We start from the raw sequence: 21,832 nt of genomic DNA on the forward strand, positions 1-21,832 counted from the left end.
TTTTTGGCCTGATTTTGTTCTAAATGACGTCACACCAGTTCGTTCTTCGATTTCGTTTGAAGTATACTGGGGCCTTAAGTGTTTCGAAATTTCAAAAGGTTCACCACAGGGGGGCTTGACTTTTGCAGTTTGATACACGCTCTGAACCACTGATTTGAAACTAAAGATTCGTAAAGCTTCGAAGCTTCATGAAGCAGTGTTTTGAAATCAGCCATCACTAGATATTGTTGAATAAAGCCATTATTTTGTTTTTTTTTGGTGCACACATGTATTCTCGTAGCTTCATAATATTAAGGTTGAACCACTGTAGTCACATGAAATTATAAATTAATTTATAAATTATAAATTAAATATGTCTTTATTACATTTCTGGGCATTTGAAAGTGATAATTATCTTGCTGGCAATGGAGGCCTCACTGAGCCATTGGATTTTATCAAAAATGTCTTTATTTGTGTCAAAAATGTCGTTCCACATCCGTAAGACCTTTGTTCATCTTTGGAACACAAATTAAGATATTTTTGCTAAAAAAAAAATTCAAGTTTTTTTTTTTTATATCCCATAGAAAGCAATGTAATTACTGTCATGAAAGGTCCAGAAAAGTAGTAAAGATATTGTTAAAACAGTTGACTACAGTTGTTCAACCTTAATGTCATGAAGTGACGACAATACTTTTTGCACGCAAAAACAAAAAAACAAAAATAACAACTTTATTCAACAATTTCTTCTATACCCTGTCTCTAAGCACGACGTATGCGTGTGATGATGACGCAGGAGCCGGTCAATACTGAGCTGGCATTCGGACGTAAACATGGAAGCACTGAACTGCATTCAATGCGTCAACTGCGTACGAGTCTGACAGAGTAGAGAAGAAATTGTTGAATAAAGTTGTAATTTTTATTTTGTTTTTATGTGCAAAAAGTATTCTCGTTGCTTCATAACATTAAGGTTGAACAACTGTTGTCACATGTACTATTTTAACAATGTCTTTAATGCCTTTCTGGACCTTGAATGACAGTAATTGTGCTGCTTTTTTATAGGGGATAAAAACAAATTTTATTTTGATTTCATCAAAAATATCTTATGTGTTCCGAAGATGAACAAAAGTCTTACGGGTTGGGAACGACACGAGGATGAGTATTTTATGACAGAAATTTCATTTTTGGGTGAACTAACCCTTTAAGCCACATTCATGTTCTTTTTGGAGCTTTTTGGGTCCCATTAACTTTCATAATATGGACAAAAACAGCTGACACATCCTTCAAAATATCTTTTTTAGTTTTAATGAAACAGAATGAAGTACTGAAAATGATGACAGAATTTTTTAGGTAAAAATTGCTGTCTGATAACATTTTGTCTGGAATAAGGTGGAATTCCATCTCTATAGCACGTGAACAACCGATAAAGGGCACTGCATCCAATCAGACCCTGCTTCTGGGCAGGAAAAACCATCTCTGACCACCAAAATAAAAAATAAAAAAAAGCCGAACAACGTTTGGTCTCCCCGACCTTTTAAAACGGCCTAAATCAAGCACTTTAGGTGCGGAAAATGTGTGTGCATGTAGCTGAAGAATCTATCCACACTGAACGGAAAACCGCTGGGCTACAGCGAGGTGTTTGAGAAGGGAATCTTTTTGATCCCAGAGATAAATTCCCCAAGAGTATTTGACACAAACAGTCTGCATATGCTCATTGCCTGACCTCTGCTACACGAGCCAACTCATGCCAAGAAGGCCTGATGCCTGCTGGGTACTGGTGCATGCTGGGAAAGGTACCTGACAGCACTGCTTGCTTCTCCATCTGACACTCATGACCGGGCATGACTGCAGCAGCTCCTGAGAGAAAGAGAGACAGAGAGAATGTGTAGTAGGAATGAGTAGATGCCGTCTGAGTGTTTTCAGGGTCAGGTTTAGAGGGATGTTTCCAGTTTCAGATACGGAGAGGCAGCAAAAATGAGCCCGAGTTGGACTGAACAAAGCTAGGTTTGTGTGAGAGAGCCAGAGGCAGAGAGAGAGAGCCAGCTCACAGTCCCAATCATCCCCCTCAAATATCCCCCACGATGACAGAGAGGCACCCACACAGGTGCTGAGAGAGAGCGAGAGCGAGCAAGAGAGGTCGGGGGGATTTTCTCTTTCCTTATGAAAGGAGAGAGAGAGAGAGAGAGAATGCTCCTATTTGTTAATCAGACTGCAGGAAATGTAAACAAATACCTCTAGTTCCTTTAGGGCATCACGCAGCTTCTCTGGACGACGGTTACTAAGGAACCATGGGTAACCCCGACCTGAGTGACAGAAATAGAGGACACAGGTATGAAATGCACCGTCATCTGAGGCAAAAAAGAAGCAATAAAAGACAGCCAAAAGAATGTGTTTTTGTGTTTGTGGGTGAAGAGGATTGACCCTGAAATACAGCTCTACCTGAGGTCACCCTACAAATGAATCTGAGCTGACAGCTCAAGAATGAAATCCTCCCATTTCAATCCTGATGAAGATTTGGGTACAAATACATGGGACACATACAAACATGGGACATATAAACTGAAGAATAAATATGAGAATAAAGGGTTAAATTGTTAAAAAGTTAAGAAAAGTATAATTAATATTATTACATATTTTGAACATAAATGTACATATTTAAAAGTTTTAACAATATTTTATATTCTTTTTAAAATGCTTCAAGTTAAAGTGAGTTTTAAAAAGTAAAGAAAGTCTAGTTTTATGCATTTTTTTCCCCTTTTTTTACAGAAAAGCCAATCAAACTCCAAAATGAATGTTTTCCCTTGATCTACAATGCAAAGTGTGGATAATAAACTTCCTCCTTTTAAAACATTCCTCTGTTTTCATTAGCTAAAATATTTACTTTTCTCTCTTTTTATTTCTCTCATGCTGTAGACGGAAGGGATTTAAAAGCGAAATATTAACTAATAGCGCAACAGAGGCTAAATTCAGTGTAACGCCGCAGTCTCATTCAATCAGCGCTCCCTGAGTTAGCACAGTCACCCGAGGGAAGAACTCAAAGTTACCATAACATATTAAACACATTAAATACGCCACTCCAAAATGCCTCGTTCCGCTCACAAAGCCCCCCAAATTTCCGCTTAGATCTCAGTCCCTGTTTCCCTCTGGAGAAAACCAGCGAAGGGAAAAAAAAAAGAGAAAGAAACGTTAATAGAATTCTCGGCTGAGTTCAATCTGTGAGTATGCGTTTGCATTTATGCATTAATACATTCATCCGGGACGGGGACCCATGGAAATGGAGGTCTGTTATTTGTTTTCGTAAAGATTCCGCAATCAAATCCAATCTGTTTTATTTATTATTATTATTTCTACGCTATTAAGAAATGTCTCCTGCCTTTTAGGAGTAAGAGGATGGAGAAAGAAATGAATGCAAATGAAGGAGAGAGGGTGGGAGATGAGCAGGATGGGGGCGAGAGGGGGACGGGTCTGTGTCTCCTGATAAGGGTGTTTGTGTTTCTCTCGAGGGCAACGGGAGTTACCCCACCAGCAGGGTGAGTGGGTAGGAGGTAACTGGGCATCACAGTGGGAAGACACTGGCCATACTGGTAGTGAATGTCTGACAACATTATAACTGATGTGAAAAAGAAATATAAATGAGAGAGTCAGTACAGTAGTCAACTACATTAACAGGCAGAGTGAAGCTGTACTTGTCTTAAAACAAAAAACCTAACTTGTGCAATGGTTAAATGTGAGGCTGAAGGAAATGGTCCAGGCAAAACATTTAATGTCAACAAAAAAATACCATATTACCATGTTGAAATGGTACCATACTGTATTCTTCAAAGTACTTTGGAGAACATACCGTGGTACATGTACAGTATATGCAGTTGTAATCTTTCAGTACTATGGTATTATACCATCACTGAACCATGGTACCAACACAATAAGTAAGGGACTGCTGGTACAGAGAACTTTAATGAAGTCTATTAATTGTAGAATGTCTATGTCCATCATTGTGACTTGTAGCCTTATGCAGCATTTTTTTAATCTCATTCTTCTTCATTAATGTTGCGTCAGACTCTTGAGGGTTAAAGAAGTGGAGGGAAAATGGAGTGATGTTTAATATTTGTCAGATTTGCAGTAATGGGGCACTTCATTTTCCAGGCATCTGAAGCACAATTTAAATTAGGAATCGGATGAGTGTTGCTTTAGTAACATGCAAACCAATGTTCTTAAATAATGAGCTAATATGATCACTGACATGAAGGTTAATTGTTCGATGATGGATTACTTACTGTCTGCAAACTGCTGTTTCTCATTGTAGTAATGCTGATCTGTAGGAAAGGCTGCACAAAGAAGAAGAAAACATTGTAAGAACCATTTTTATGATTTTCTAATCTTCAGATAGGATACAAAAGCGAGTTGTATGTGCATACGTGGGTGTTTTGGCCCTGCGTTGAAAGTAAACTCAAAACAGTTTTCACATGCTAACCAGTTTAATTTGTCTACTAACAACATACAATGACGAATGCATTACAGATTTTCACACATTGAACTCACTTCCACCGTAGTAATTTAAAAAATGTCATTAAAAATAAATTTGTGATTTTTTTTTAAATTTAAATATTTTTGTTATAAAATGCAGACTCCTTTGTCCTGCAAAGGCTAATATTTATTTATCTTAATGGCACTTCATTACTCTTGACTGACACTTTTGTGCTCTTGGTTACAAAGTACAGAATTTTTAAATAAAACTTTTTAAATAAAACTGTTGGGTATGATGGAAATCACAATTGAGGGACAGTTGTAAAATGTATATAAATAATTTTCATACAATGGATATTAAAATTATTTGTCTATCTCACTAGTTTTTAAAACGTAATTAGTATTTTTACAGTAAACTTTCATTGCTTAAGTTCAAAAGTTTGGGACAACGTAAAAAATATATAATTTTTTAACTAAAAATAAAAAATATAAACATTAGCAAAACAAATGAAGGAATGGCAAGACGTTTCTAAGACTTTTCAATGTAACCTTCAAAAAAAGAAAAAGAATAAAAAAAATCCTGCCACATAAAAGTGCCCATAGTTTAAGCAACACCCATGTACTGTATGTGTAAACACTCCCTCGAGTGTCTTTCTCAGCATATGGTCACTCAGTTGTCATCGCCCCAGTGTGTGTGTGTTTGTCAGAAAGTGAAAAACACTGACTCATACAGTGAGAGGGACAGGTATGTCGAAAGACGGAAATGACTGAGGCAGGACCAAACTCCTGCTTTGTCAGCATGCTCTCTCTTCCCTGTGCTATAGCACGACACCTTAAGCCCCATCTCACCCCACAGTCCCAGATCTCTAGCCCTCAGTGGCCCAGCCAGACGGCCCCCTTCCCTGCCTTGCTCTACAGGAGCACTGCCTCTCTCTGCTGGAGGCCTGGACCTGCTGGACAGCTCCAGGATTACTGCTGCTAATCAGATAAGGGCCATTCTGCCCCTGCCTGCCCCAGACACACACATCTGCTACAGGATAGAGGGGTGAAGAGCCCCCTTTCCTCACAGAAGCATGGGTCTCCTTCGCCCTCTGCTGGAGGCTGTGAGAAACAGCAGGTTCCACATTCAAACAGAAACTCGGTTTATAGAAAAATGGAATTTTGTAGCGCTGCTCTATAAAGTATAAATAATACACTGCAGGTTTTTGCAGTAATTCTGAGTCATGTTTCATTCCTTGCATGAATCATAAATGGGAGATGAGATTTTGATCTCTATTATTAATAAACACTAGGTACATGAAATAAACAAACACTGCATTATTACACGCCCCCCTCCTTAATTCTCTGAGACTTCAAATCAATAAGACTTTAACCATCTGAAAGTCTTTAAACATCAAAGCCTTGTATTTTCTCAGATTATAAGACTTTATCGTATGAAACATTGGAACAAACAAAACCTTTCAAGTCTCAAGTATGAAGTATTAAAAATGAATAACATAATTTTGTCATTGTTTAAATCAATAAGCTTTTCACGTTTCAGAGCTGGCTGTGTCCTCTCATGAGGGGTCTGGATTATTAAATGTTTAATCTGTGACACATGAAAAAAAAAAAAAAAAAATCAAGAAACCTGGTGGCACTTCATTTGCCCAGAAGCATTTAGAGAACATCTGTAAGAGTGATGAGCAGGCCCACACACAATCTGCGGCTGTTTCTAAGCTTATTTTAGGGGCAAATCTTTAAATATTTAATATATTAAAATGTTGCTTATAGTATTGAAGGCTTTCTGGTAGCTGAAGGTATAATGAAATTAAAAAACGAGTTAAGAAAAAATTAGCAAAAAGGTGCAGAGACATTTGTAGAACTTTGTGAATTACGGATGTTACAATTCTGTGGAAATCTGCAGTTATGTGAGAGAGAAGATTCCATGCGTGTCTGGTGTTGAGTAACCATAACAAGAGGAAAAAACACTGAAGTGTCATTCACTGAACTTCAATCAAGAGATTTACACAGAAATACTGTGGTTCAGACAAGAAGAATGAACTAAAAGTTCTTATTTTGTATAGCTATTTATACTTGCATGTTATTGGTAATTCCTATATTGAAAATTTCAAATGACACCAAAAAGTTTTCAAATTTTATGAAAAAATAAGGATTGTGAATGAATTAGAAAGTCATTTAAGTAAGATGCATACCTGGTTCTCCTTTTTCATAGAGTTGGTATGTGCCAATATCTGTATCTGTGAAAAGGCAAATCAAAAGAGGGGAGGAGGAGTTTATTTGAATACCAAGTAAAACACTGGTTTGTTTGCGACAAACAGATAAAATAAGTCCTGTCTAGAAGAATTGAAAAGGTGCATACACATAACGAAAATATGTGAGCACCTAGAATGTCTGACTTTACATTGGATTTACTGTGTACCTCTGACATGGTATTACAAATAAAGATGGACTCTACACCATTTCCATCCACCCCTGCATCTATGTTGATGCATAATTTTCAAAGTTTTCATTCATAGACACTAACGGATTCACCGCATGTTTCATTCCCTTGCTGGTCAGGAGGGCTGGCTACAGGCGATAGAGCTGCAATCACACACAAATGCTCGCAAACAGATTGCAGAACACAATATAACGCATGTACACAAACATGCATGCGTACAATCCTGTTATCACAGGATTTTCCAAATAACTGATAACTGGACTCGTCTGTGAGAAAAAGCAAAATACACATTGCCCTTACACCCACTTCCAGTATACCAGAATACCCAAGAAGAAGAACCAAAGGGTGAAGAAGGAACAAACAATCAAAAAGGTTAAAACGGGAGCAGAGGATGTGAGGAGTTTTACTATAAAGCACCATTAAAAGAACAAAAAGAACGGCACAAATTGAAATGGTGCGTTATGAAGTATTTATCACAAACTGCCTCTTAAAAGCTATAATTATGGGAGCCACAAATTTAATTATAGGCCACAGAATGTCTGTAATAAAAAGACTAACTGCTCTGGTGTAATAATAACCACCATAAGTGTGTGACCCAGCAGTTTAACAGGCTCTGAAAGAACTAATATTCATTATTACACAAGACAAAGTCAGAGAGAGACGGACGGGTACATTTAATGAGAAGAAAAGAAGACAGCAAAGGGCAGATAGCAGGAACATACATACTGTATGAGAGGCAACCGAATGTGTGAAAGAGAGACGTCCGGTGTGTTTTAATTACCTGGGACACGCAGGCTGTTCCTGAAGGACCACAAGTGCAGCTCCGCCAGGCAGAACGACATCTGATCGAACTCAAACAGGAGTCTGTCTAAACAGGGAGAGAGACAGTGAGAAAGAGGAAGGGCAGACAACAATAGTGGAGATATGCAACAAGAGCCCTGCACTGTGCTTTTTATATCACCACAGAGAGCTGGAGCGATAGGAAGGATTGTTTTCAGACTATAACTAGTTTTTGGCACCTTCGGTCCAAACTAAAAAAAAAAAGAGGAGCGGTTTGAGTTCACACACTTCTGAACACATGCAAAAACACATTAGCTTAAAGGAAATGAAAAAGGATGAATCCTCTACGCAGATAAACATATGCATCTCAAGGGTGCTTACTGACACAACATGCTGGCACACACACCAGACTATGACACCGCTCACACACTCTCTGTTTCCTTCAAACACACAATCACACACACACTCGCTCTTGCTGTGTGTCTGGGTTTGAGCCAGAGCTCTGTGCCAGGTGTCAGCACAGTGTGGAACACCTCTGCACGTCTCAACAAGGTGAACACACCTCTGTCTCCTCCACACACACACACACACGGAGCACCAACACAAAGACACAAATATACACACTTCTTTCTTTCTCACACAGATGGCATTCAAAAAGATTTGTATATTCATTCCTATACAAACACACAGACCAGTGGGCACCAACACAAAGACACAAACATACACACTTCTTTCTTTCTCACACAGATGGCATTCAAAAAGATTTGTATATTCATTCCTATACAAACATTAGATGCCAGTCAGCAGCAGATGGTGGACATGTTACCCAAAAAAAAAGACTATTTAATAGTTAGTAGCTGTGTCTCATTTTATATACTATCCACTTTAATTACTAGATTAGAATAACATTTATTCATTTGGCAGATACTTTTATTTAGAGACACACAATATATCAGTACTACATCGGTTATCGGCTGAAATTAGAGCCTTTTTAATGTAACATGCAAAACTGGTTGATAATATTTAATTGTGCATGCTCATTTCCTCAAAGCTTACTTAAATTATTGTTTTTAAAGATAAACTTTAACAACACTGTCACATGTAATCTTTAGCTAATTTCACAACAAATATCCATTTTTCATACTGTACATTCTAATGTTGTTATGCCTCAATTCACTTAGACATTTTGTTTATAATTTATTTGATTAAATATTAAATAATAATAATAAAAATATTTTTATACTATTTTTTTTTATTTAGAATTTATCAGTTATTGGACAGTATATAAAAATAATTAACGACTATATTGTTATCAGGCAGAATTTTAATATTGATACATTCCTACTTTGTCCATAGTAAAAAGTCTGCCAAATTATCTTTTGTGCTAAAGGATGGAAAAGGATGAGTTGTCAAAAACACAGAGAAACCCAAGGATGAAGGTGCCACAGCAGTGTTAAAAATAATCAACCAAGTTAATGCAATGAATTTAGCTAGACACATGACAAAGTGGCATGAAATCTTAATATATCAAAAAGTAAACACTCTCGTCATTCAATAGCTATTTTTCCATCAAAAGTTGCGAATTTAACTTAGGCGCAAAACTGGAAAATCGCATACAACATTTGCGAATATGGCACCATTTCCATTCCGTGTGTTCAAGAGAAAAAAATGATCACTTCCTGGGAAAATGGTGGAAAATATCCAATAAAAATGGAAGTTGCTGCAATCAGGGCTCTTCTGGGAGGTCATTTTACCAAATCATTCTGATGACAAACACTAGCTCCGGCATTTCTGAATGATCAAACCAACATTTGAGATGCTGTGCAATGAAACTGATCTGCTGGTTAGTCAAGTTATTCAATCAATCACATACTCTGTTGAGGCAAAGTCATGTGAGTTTTTTTGTTGCGCATCGAATGATTTATTCGGTGTTTCCATCATGTGTATGTCTTCTTATTGGATAAGAAATATATATGGCTTAATTGTTTGCATAATGTTTTTATGCACATTTTTAGAATTTATGCACATCTTGGCATTTCCTAATGAGTGATAGTGGAGAATTACAGAAAATTATTGTGCAAAAATACGTGGAAATGAGATCAGGGCATGCCGGATACGAACCTCCGTCACCCATATGAGTGAAACGGTATGTCTGGAGTATGTGCACTGACTGCTTCAGCAGAAACATGTTTGATTCCAGAAACAAGTTTGACTGCGAACAAACATAACTTTCAAATATTCTTGGTCCAGCCGTCTATCTATCCATATGACCTGTTTGGATGGCTAAAGGTTGCAGAAAAAAAATTAAATCTAATGTCATATTGAAGGAAGAGCAGCATCCCTGCTTTCTGTCTGTGTCACAGGGTTAACGCTGAGCATGCCAAGTCTTATCTCGAGGCCTGGGCTAACAGAGGGGGAGAGGGAGAAAGAGAAAGAGAGAAGGGCAAAAAATTCTGCCACTTTCCCAAATAAATAAATAAATAAATTTACCACAAACATAAAATAACGCTAGACCAAAAAAAAAAAAAAAAAAAAAAAAATTGTTGGGAAAACGCTGTCCCCAGCACAGCCTCTTAACAAGTTTACTGACATAAGAGGATTCTTTCATCTTCTCACCAGCTTTTAGAGCGAGTCAGCTCTTTCTCTCTCTCCACGACAGAAACCCAATTTCTCCACAGAGGGAAGAAGCTTCAATTCACACTTTAAGATGGACAGTCAGGCGGAAGGCTCATTTTTGATGACCCTGTTTCAAATAGGTTAAGATAAGCTTGAAAATGAGACAGAAATGCATCTTTACTTTCGACATCAGGGCAACGCAAGGCTGCGTTTCGCAAGACAGGCCGGAGAAGCACTTCGCCTGAAACAAAAAAGAGACAATTAGTCTCATTGTTCCACCTAAATTAAGACATGCGAATGACCTGAATGGCAAATTAGCAAAACTGCTTATCAAAACACAGTGCACACTGCCTTCCTGGCACTCGCCGGAGACACAGCGCTCCCTGTGCGCTCGTTCACGGTGTCAGCGGGCACGTCCCAGAGTGCCGCGCTGCAGATGCCACAGTATCGTGAACACAGCGGCGCCGGCCGGCCGTGGCAAGCTGCTGAAGTGGCCGCACATTTGCATGAGTTAATGGGCTTTTATTGTGCTGTGTGCGAGCAAATTAAGAAGCAGTATTTACTGATCTGGGGAAGAACAAAAGAGAGGTCAGCCAGTGAGACAAACACAACCCTTTCTATGCCACACTGAATCGCAGCTTTAGGGACTGCTCATCGTCTAGTGTTTTTGAAATGGCTTTTTTGAATAATTGTGATTGAAGGTTTAATTGGCTGTCTGAGAGTTCTTAGTGATTGTTTCACTGCATTGTTTCAGGTGTGTGTATGCAGAGGATGTTAGTTTGTGGAGAAAAGGATAGTTTTTGTGCAGGGCATGAGATTAAATCTCCATCCGCAGTTCTGGTTCTCCTTCTCTCAGTGAGACCGGCCAGCTCTCTTAAAGTAGAAGGAGGACAGAAATGTGTAAATGATTTTTTTGGTGTGTGAAAAACACTTGAGTGATCCTTTGAGAAATCTGACAAGTGCATCATCTGTCTGTGACAGGCCTCTTCTGTGTCTGTAGTGTGTATGCGAGAGAGAGGCAACCCATTTATGAATAAACCAAAATAATCTATTTCCCCTTCACTGGGCAACATTTATTGGCTTGTTTGTATGATTTTGTGTGATGGATGATTTAGCTGTGAGAGGTTTGTCTTTGATCTCCCTGAGAGCTGAGAAAGAACTCACACACTCTCACAAGAGCTCCAGAAAAATAATAATAATAATGTGCAGGTCTCCTCCAGCGTGTGTGTGTGTGTGTGTGTGTGTGTGTGTGTGTGTGTGTGTGTGTGTGTGTGTGTCTGTGTGTGTGTGCTTGAACCTAGACCTAAAATCTTAAAAACTTGTCAAAAAAGCTAGCGTGTCCATAAGAGGTAGAACAAGAATAAATAAAAACTAAAATAGATGTTAAAATATTTAACACACACATTAAAGGTGCCCTAGAACTTTTAAAAAAAAGATGTAATATAAGTCTAAGGTGTCCCCTGAATGTGTCTGTGAAGTTTCAGCTCAAAATAACCCATAGATTTTTTTTAATTCATTTTTTTAACTGCCTATTTTGGGGCATCATTATAAATGAGCCGATTCAGGGCTACTGGCCCTTTAATTCTCCTGCTCCACGCCCACAGAGCTCGCGCTTGCCTTGAACAGTGCATAAACAAAGTTTACACAGCTAATATAACCCTCAAATGAATCTTTACAAAGTGTTCGTCATGCGTGCGGCATGCATGTGTTGGATTATGTGAGTATTGTATACTGTTATATTGTTTACATTGATTCTGAATGAATTTGAGGCTGTGCTCCGTGGCTAACGGGTAATGCTACACTGTTGGAGAGATTTATAAAGAATGAAGTTGTGTTTATGAATTATACAGACTGCAAGTGTTTATAAATGAAAATAGCGACGGCTCTTGTCTCCGTGAATACAGTAAGAAACTATGGTAACTTTAACCTCATTTAACAGTACATTAGCAACATGCTAACGAAACATTTAGAAAGACAATTCACAAATATCACTAAAAATATCATGATATCATGGTCATGTCAGTTATTATTGCTCCATCTGCCATTTTTCGCTGTTGTTCTTGCTTGCTTACCTAGTCTGATGATTCACCTGTGCAGATCCAGACGTTAATACTGGCTGCCCTTTTCTAATGCCTTGAATAATGTTGGGAACATGAGCTGGCATATGCAAATATTGGGGGCGTTACGTAACAGTCGGTGTTATGTTGAGATTCGCCTGTTCTTCGGAGGTCTTTTAAACAAATGAGATTTATATAAGAAGGAGGAAACAATGGAGTTTGAATACTGTATGTCATTTCCATGTACTGAACTCTTGTTATATTGCCAAGATAATTCAATTTTTCATTCGAGGGCACCTTTAAGTTATACTTAAATTAGACATTTTCCCCCGGGTTTACAGACAAAGCTTAAGCTAGTCCTAGACTAAAATGCGTGTTTGAGCTGCTTTAACTGAAAGGAACTTGCACTGACATATCTTAAAATATGTCAGAGCCATTGTTTTGTCTCAAGATGCACACCACCAGTAATGTTTTTTTCTAGAGTACATTTATAAAAGCTACTTAAATACCCAAATTGAACTAAGGCCTAATCCTGGCTTAGTCTAAGTCCTGTCTGTGAAACCGGGCCTTAATTTAGAAACAAATAATAAAAATTCCTAAAAATTGAACAAAAACTGCTGACAATCCTCTATTTGGTTATTTGTACACCAACCAGCTCTGCAAGGGGTATGCAAACTTATGAGCAGAACTGTATGTATTTATAATTCACCAATTTTTGCTTTACTTGATAGACATGGGAGAGTGTGAAATTACTGAACCTTGACTTAAACCTGTGACTTATTCATAAGCACCACAGTTAAACACATATGCTAACCTTACCAAGCAATCAAATCTAAATTTCTCGTCAAAAGTTTAGGACAATTTTTTATTTAGTAAACTCCTATTGGAAAGATTCACATCTGTAGCTGTTCCTGAACTTACAGGAATCATGCTAGGCAGCTGTCAAACTAACTCTAATCCTGATCCTGAGGCCAACATGTTCTCTACCTCTTCTAGTCGTATATCTTCCCCTCAGGTAGACGTCTCCTACTGCCTGTCTAAACACTGGGGTGAGCTGAGGAACACAGTCAGTCTACCTGAGATCTGTTCAAAGGAAGCAGATAGAGAGCAGTTGAGACTTTGACCTCAGTCAATCAGCCAAACCTACCAAGTGTGCATCACCATACAATGAGGTATAATGACGTATACTGTAAGTGGTTATTTCTATAAAGATCTGCCCTTACGTTATACATTATACATTATGTTTGATGTATACAGTACCATTAAGTACAATTTTTTTTTTTTTTTTTTTAAAGAAATTAATTCTTTTATTCAGCAAGGATATATTAAACCGTCCTTAACCAGGTCTGAGTGAGGTCTCATTATCAGAAACTTATAACAATGTGCCATGGGTACATGTACAGTACACTTGGTCAAGTGCAATCCCATCACTGAAAACACATTAATGCCAGTTATTAAAGGGATAGTTCACCCAAAAATGATATCCCCTAATTTACTCACCCTCAAGCCATCCTAGGTGTATATGAATATCTTCTTTCAGACGAACACAATCTGAGATATATTTAAAAATATATTGGCTCTACCCAGCTTTAGAATGGTAGTGAACAGAGGGTCTGTTTTGAAGAAACATGCATCCACCCAGAAAATGCATCCATCCTTCATAAATATAATCCATATGTCTCCAGTGGGTTAATAAAGGCTTTCTGAAGCGAAGCGAAGGGGTTTTGTAAGAAAAAAATATCCATATTTAAAACTTTATAATTTAAAATAACTAGCTTCCATCAGACAACGGTACGCATACTGCACAAGTCGCCTTGGGCCAAATGAGTAACCCCTTGAAGCGATGTATGACGCATGTAGGAGTATCATAAGCTTAGACGCCTCTCATGGTTTAAACAAATAAGGCTGGGCAACAAACTCAAGCTCCTCTTCTCTCATATTGAAATCCACAGACATTTCTCTTTAAAGTTTCTCGTTTTAGACTTCTAATTCGTGACCAGTGTTTTGTTTTGCTCTATCCTTTGCGCTTCTGCGTTTGTCATTGCATCATGCGTCAGGTCAAGGGTTACTCTTCCACTGCAAATCGATGCACATGACCGTCTGCCTGGAAGCTAGTTATTATACTTAATAAAGTTATAAATATGGATATATTTTTTTTAAAAACCCATCGCTTTGCTTCAGAAGGCCTTTATTAACCCCCTGGAACTGTATGGATTATATTTATGATGAATGGATGCATGTTTTTGGGCTTCAAAATGTGGCCCCCCATTCACTACCATTATAAAGCTTGGTAGAGCAGGATATTTTTGAATATATATCCAATTGTGTTCGTCTAAAGGAAGATAGTCATATACACCTAGGATGGCTTGAGGGTGAGTAAATCATGGGATGATTTTCATTTTTGGGTGAACTATCCCTTTAAGGAGGCCTATGAAAAATATGTTGCACTTGTATGCTTGCCATAAGTCTCTAAATTACAAATTAGATTTGTCAAAGCAGGTGAACTTTTAAAGTCAAACAGTACTGAGAATGTTTTACAACAAGGACAGGGAGCATCTGGCCCTCCGGTCCTGCTCTGATTTAAAAGGCAACATAATTAAATCCCTGGGAAAACGAATCTTTATCAAAGTCTTATCGGTGCTCTTTCCCTCTTTTTCTCTCTCGAACACAGACGTATTCACATTAATATTCAACCTGAGCAAAGGATGAGTCCGTCAGGCAATCTTTCTGTTTGCCCAATGGTCGACCCTAAAGAGACGTTGTTCCTCTTTTCACTTATTTAATCAGGACGAGATTAAATTTATCATTCCTCATTTATGGCACTCTCGTTTTAACTGTACCTTTAGTTCTGCCCTTCATAGTCAATTATCATCCACACCGTCATCCTTCGATTTATTTAATGCAATCAAGCAACTCTACATTTTTTTATTCTATTTCATTTGACTTTTTTCAAAGCAACAGGACCTTAGCGACGTGCGAGAATACAGGGCAAATTGAATAATAAAAAATGTCAGATGAAATTAAAAAGGTCAGGCCGGTGAATTCACGTGCAGCAGGGCGAGCGCAGATAACCAATGCAGTTTAGCTGACTGCAGCAGAAAAGACGGAAAGAAAATCATCAGCAAGTGATTGACCCCTGGTGACCCCATGCCCCTATCCAGGGTCATAACGGAGAGTGGAGAGAGATGCACCTGCTGATTTCAGATGAGTGAGGGAAAAGCAGACATGTCCTCTCTTGACTTTCCCTCGCTCTCTCCCACTCTCCTCTAAACTCTCTTCAGTCAAAGACACAAGTAAAAGTGTCCCATCTAACCTTGACTGACAGCTGAAATTATAGACAACGGAAACTGCCAGAAGTGAAGAACTGCAGCCCCCCCCAAACACCCCTCAAAAAGGCATTTTAATTTCATCTTAACCCTTCAACTTTCACTCTTCCCCTTTCAAAAAAATCATAACACCCTTTTCCTGACACTTGCTGTGATTTTGGTACACGTTATTAGGTTTCACACATTACACACATAGACAGCAAGCTGGTGTCGAGTTTTCGCACTGACAACGTTTCTGTCTCTAGACATTGTGTTTTTTCATTCCACTGCCCTGTCTTGCGTTTTTAAATGCAGAAAAAAAAAGCTTTCTGTGTGAATGGCCCCTTACAAATGTACAAAACAATCGACCTGCAACAATAATGCTCAATCAATCAATCAATCAATCAATCAATCAATCAATCAATCAATCAATCAATCAATCAATCAATCAATCTCTCTTTCATAGTGCTGCAGGGATGACATCAAAACCTGGAAGACTAATTTCACACTGTTTCTCTCCAGATATTCCTATGGGGTTTTTCAATTTATAAGTAAAATAAGGTCTGTGGTAAACATATTTTGACGATACTTGAACATTTTGTTCTACAACGTAAACTACAAACACTCACACCCCAAACTTATCTAGTTACTTAGTAGAAACACACATTTTTTAAAAATAAAACAGCTTCAAAATGTGTGTTGTCAATATGATGTGTAATTTACATTGTAGAACAAAACATTGAAGTATTGCTAAGTTATGTTCACCACTCATAAATTGATCATAAATCATATACATACATACATACATAGTACTTCCTCTTGTGTGTGGACTTTTAGCATCACCACCTCTGTTCTTCCTCTCTCTCTGTCCTCTATATCTCAACCTGAAGCTACTGAAGTGAAAATATAATACAGTACAACTAAAAGAAAACAGAAAAGGCAGCAGCTCTTATCAGAGTCCTCTAGGGCACAGTCTGGCCACAGCCATCAGCATTAACATTATAGAGACACAAAACAATGGAAAACACTTTAGGAGAGAGAAACGGAAAGGGGAAGAGGGAAGTCAAACATACAAGTAGATGTGCTGACAAAATGGTGTCACAGATTACAGAAGGGCATGATGGGATACTGGAGGATGCCCAGGAGTGCTGTGGGGAGGGTGATAAGACAGAGGAGAAAGAAGATGATGTAGAGAGAGAGAGAGAGAGAGAGGAAGTGATCTCCATAAGAGTGATAAGTAGCCCAAAAAACAGAGATGAGGAGGAGGAGAGAGAGAATGCAAAGAAGTGGGGGTAAAGTCCATCATAACATTCAAAAGGCAGTTCAAATAGCAAAATAAACACTGCAGGAAAATATAGCTAAAACAGCTTTTGATGTACATAGTTTCTAGATGGTCACTTACAGTTACGAGCTGATCAGCAGGTGGGATCAAGGACTGTTGGACAAATATTTTTGGCCAAGCTGGTTAGGACTGATAGACCACCTTAGGCAAAAAATAAATAAATAAATAAAATCAGCTACCATGTTCAAAAAACAACAACAACAACAACAACAAAAAACAGCTTGATTTTTATTCCTGTCCATTTTTATGTGCCAATCATTCCTGTGATTGCAAAGCTGAATTTTCAGCATCATTACTCCAGTCTTCAGTGTCACAAGATCCTTCAGAATTTCTTATTATTATCAATGTTGAAAAAAAGTTGTGCTTAATATTTTTGTGGAAACCATGACACTTTTTTCAAATAAAGTAATAAAAAGGTCAAAAGAACAGTAAAATATTAATTTCTTTAAAACAAAAATCTAAGCCCAAACTTTTGATTAATTTTTCAATAATTTCACTAGTGTGGTCGGATTTTGCCATTTTCTAGGCTGCACAAACATCCAAAAAGGAAAATCATCAATTCATCATCAAAATCATCAACAGAACAGAACATATTTCTTTAATATTGTTTAAATTTAAAATTTCACCTTCCATTTGGCTTTGTTTTTTGGTAAGATCCCTAAAACAAAAGTCCTTAATGACATCCTCCTCTAGAAAGTGACATATTTTGGTAAAAACAAATGTCAGAAAGAATGAGCAATGTATTTTATGATGTTTTGTGGTATTAGCTGGTTTGTCTGTCTCACTCCAAAACATTCTTTCCTGTCCAATAAAATTACAGAAATTTGCATCATGCATCTGGCTCATTGCCATTATGTAAATAGCCATAATTATTTGATCTTGACCAGAGATCAAGATTTTGGAAATTCTGCTATAGAAATACTTGCTTAAATTTACATTTCAAAGTACTGCATAACAGGAATGACCCAGCTGGCTTTTAAGCAGAGATAATTTAGACATTTCCATTAACTGACCTTAGCTCAAAATGCAACACAGCCAGAAAAACCATATGCAAGCAAAGAAAAGATCTGAATTAGTCTATATATTCCCATTTCTCTGCTTTCAGCAGTTGAAATCCCACAGCTTCATACAATTTATACACTATCATATCAGTCCACTCATCTATTTCTTTCCTCCACTTTCTCAGGTCCTCATAAAGGGAGAGACAAGTCAAGTGTGACAGACAATATGTGGCTACATCACACAACATGAAGGTGCCATTGAAGAGACACAAGGACAGAGTGGCGCCATGGTGCGCGCACACACACACAGCCTGAGTGTCTTTGAGAGAGGCCTCTATTCACATTCACCAGACAAATAATAGCGACTGACAGGCAAGCAGCTCAAAATGAGGTAAAGCTAATACTATTCATGTGACAAGACATCTACAGTATGTCTGTGTGAGCGCGTGTGTAAGAGGTGTCAATCAGGGCCGTAAATGAAGTTGGGCAGAGTGAGTGACGTGGCCGGGGGGCAGGTCTGTCTGTCTGTCAAATGAGAAGAGAAAGGAATGAACAAGTGTGAAAAACGAGGAGATCCAGACCGGATGAAAAGGAAGAATCTAGTCCAATTGTTGTTTGGGAGCAGGAGAGTGAGGCCATTGAGAGTTCAAGAGTTGAAAAGTTCAGACAGAGGGGAAAAAAGAGAGTTTGAGGCAGAGAAGATCTGCACAAACTTGTACTGGAGTTGCCAGCACTCTCAAACCAGTTAGCAGCATTAATTGAGACTACGCAAGGAATTACCAGCCTTTCTCAAAGAAGAGGTGGGTTTAAAGGAGGAGAACTGTGAAGTGGAAAGGAGAGAAAGGAAGAGTGAGAAAGCATGTGTCAGCTTGTTTGGATAGATAGTTTCTGACTCTATGCCATGTATTCTCTTGTAGAGTTGACCGAGTAAACACACACACGGGCACGCATACACACAAAGCCATCAGTAGTGAACGCAGTTCAGCCGCTTCTGTGTTGACGCCCGAACGCTGACTCTGTATTGGTCAACGCTGTATATGTGAGCAGAACAACGCATGCATGTGATGCTGACCTAGGAGCTGGCCAATAATGAGTCACGTTCTGACATAGAACACGGAAGCGCTGAACTGCGTTCACTACGTCAACTGCATAAGAGTATGACAGGGAAGAGAAGAAATTGTTGATTAAACCACTGCATTCACATGGACATTAACAATGTCTTTAATACCTTTCTTCGACCTCAAAAGGTGCAATGATGTTGCTGCCTATGTGTGGTTCAGAAACCCTCAGATTTCATCAAAAATATCTTAATTTGTTTTCTAAAGATGAACGAAGGTCTTATGGGTGTGGAACGACATGAGGGTGAGTAATTAATGACAGAAATTTCATTTTTGGGTGAACTAACCCTTTAATATATAAATAAATATATAAATATATTTATACTAAAAAAAAAGAAACATCCTCTTACATTCAATTGCTTTTTTTCCAGCAATCATTTTATTGTGTAAATATTTATATGAACATAAAAAGATTCAACAACTGAGAACTCCTGACAGTTCTCTCCCAAGTGGTTCCATTGTTGTCAGCATTAAATCTGAGAATGATTCAGTGGGCTATATAACACTTTTAACTGTCAAGAAATTACTTCTCTTTAAATGTTTTGATTCAACATACTTACCTGTTGATCAAACATTGCCTTAAACTTACACCAGAAGATTTTTATTTCCTTTTATTTAGTAACTTTTAGGAGGGTGTACTCATTTTTGCTACACAACATTTTATCACCTTGATAAGAAAATCTTATTTTCCTGAATAATTATGACATGCTTCTTTGGTAATTGATTAAGCAGACTTGCTGGAACATTATATCTCTAAAGAACCCTAACATGTCTTCTAAGTAATTGAGTAATTGCTGACTTTCAGAAGTTTCAGAGGGGGTGTACTCATTTATGCTGTGCACTGTATGTCACACGTGAACGTAAACAATTGAGAAAGAAAATGGATGCGTATCACTGTATTGGATCCGTGCATTACATCTTAAAGTGACAACAGCCATCTTAAAGTGATAACCAGCTGGAGTGCCCTTGATAGCCATCAGAAAGCACTCCACCCCAGACTGTCATTCTATCAAGGACTACATTACCCATAACTCATTGCCCGGTCTCATCATCCATGATTGTCTACAGCTGCTTCTCATTACCTTGTTTAGCCCAGCTTATATAAACCCTGTTCACTCCGAAATTCATTGCGAAGTCTTGTATGTGTCTACAATGCATTTCTGAGCATGCGGTCTTTTGTTTCTTATGTTCGTGGCTTTGACTTTCTGCACGTTTGCCTGTGTTCCTGTGCCTGTTTGGAATGTTTACCCAGTATTTTGACCTTTGCCTGTTTTTAGACTTCGACTGTGGATTACCCTTTCAATAAACTGCGTTTGGATCCTCAAACTTCACGTCTCTGAGCAGTTTCATAACAAATACAATGAGAAAATCACTTTTGTGGCTTTAACAAAGATTAATTTGATTTAAATTATACAGTGAAACTTATTTTACATTTGATTATTCGATTTCTGTACCTGAATACTGTTAGACTTACCTGAAAAACATACAGCACAATTTATTTCATTTGTATCTTTGTTCTATTGTATTTATCTAATGCTTGTAATTTGTTTATTGTTTTCCTATGCAGATTCACTCCCTTACAAAATCACCTTCAATCCTTCTAGAATGATTCATTCTTTCCAAATAGATCCTATTCATGACATCTGGTGAAACTATTTTCATATCACAATATATATTGCAGAAAGACAAAATATCGCAATCGCGTCAGTTTTTTTGCAGTATCGTGCAGCCCTAAATTTAATACCCACAACCTTCTATGACTGCTGGTATGGGAATTTAAAGTTCAACGTCCAGGATGGCTGTCTTCACTAAACACTTGGATAAAGACAGCTTTGAGTGAGCTTTGGTTTGAATTTTTCTATCCCGACAGGCCGGGCGTAATGCGATTCTTGTTAGCATAGCTGTAAACATGGGTGGTAATAACCTGAGTCTAAAACACTCACAAGGAGGTCTAAGTACATCTGTAAACGTCATTAGAGCAAAATGATCAGGAGAAAGAGGGCCACAAAAAGAACAGAAGAGAGAAAAATGGAGCAATGCCTTTTAAGCAGGTGTTTACCCAGAGACCTGGAGCAGAAAGCCAAACAGTGGGGGCGCGAGGCTGGGTCACACTTCTCAGAGCCGAGGAATTTCTTGTCATTTAAGAAATGGCGGGGATCTTTTTTTGTCTGCATACTCTGGGGTATTTTTCTGTGACTTTCAAACACAGGCTAGAGTTTGTTTGTGAAATAAATTCTGGTGACCAAAGGTGAGTAAACGTCAACATCAACAAAGACCAAAACTGCAAGGAGCCGCTAAACGACGGGGGAGCAGCTCTAGGAGTCTGTCTATCAGTGTCCAGTGTAGTTGTCGGTGAGACAGATGCGAGTGAGACAGGTGTCAGTGTGTCCGTGTCTTTGTTTTTGTTGTTGGATTTACTTTCTTTAATGTCCCTGCCAGCGTTCATCCCCTGACGTTTTGCGCTTTGGCCCTTTGACAAGGATGCATAGAAGGAGAAGACCTCGGAACGTCGCGAGCAGCTGAAAGGTCAGGAGAATGTTCCGGACTTCACAGCAGCTCATTACGGATAGTCTGCAGGATGCTGTCACAAAAAAATGACAACCTGTCAGTCCAGAAAGGCAAACGTTGACATGGTGGCCGCTACACAGCACATGCCTGCCCTTCCTCTCGCTCTCTTTCCCTCACTCTCTTCTTTTCTTCAGGGTGACATCCAGAGCTATCGACCCCGTTTAG

General features: G+C 38.3%; 1 protein-coding gene across 1 annotated transcript in view; it reads right to left on the reverse strand.

The window, feature by feature from the left end:
* Window positions 1-21,832, reverse strand: part of LOC125268773 (WD repeat containing planar cell polarity effector) — a 117,171-nt gene that overhangs the window by 40,455 nt on the left and 54,884 nt on the right. Inside the window, 5 exon segments of the mRNA XM_048191238.1 lie at window positions 1,774-1,833; window positions 2,209-2,279; window positions 4,251-4,301; window positions 6,633-6,677; window positions 7,662-7,748. Coding sequence (XP_048047195.1) covers window positions 1,774-1,833; window positions 2,209-2,279; window positions 4,251-4,301; window positions 6,633-6,677; window positions 7,662-7,748 — 314 coding nt within the window.

This window comes from Megalobrama amblycephala, linkage group LG5, assembly GCF_018812025.1.
Source record: "Megalobrama amblycephala isolate DHTTF-2021 linkage group LG5, ASM1881202v1, whole genome shotgun sequence".
NCBI classification, from domain to species: domain Eukaryota; kingdom Metazoa; phylum Chordata; class Actinopteri; order Cypriniformes; family Xenocyprididae; genus Megalobrama; species Megalobrama amblycephala.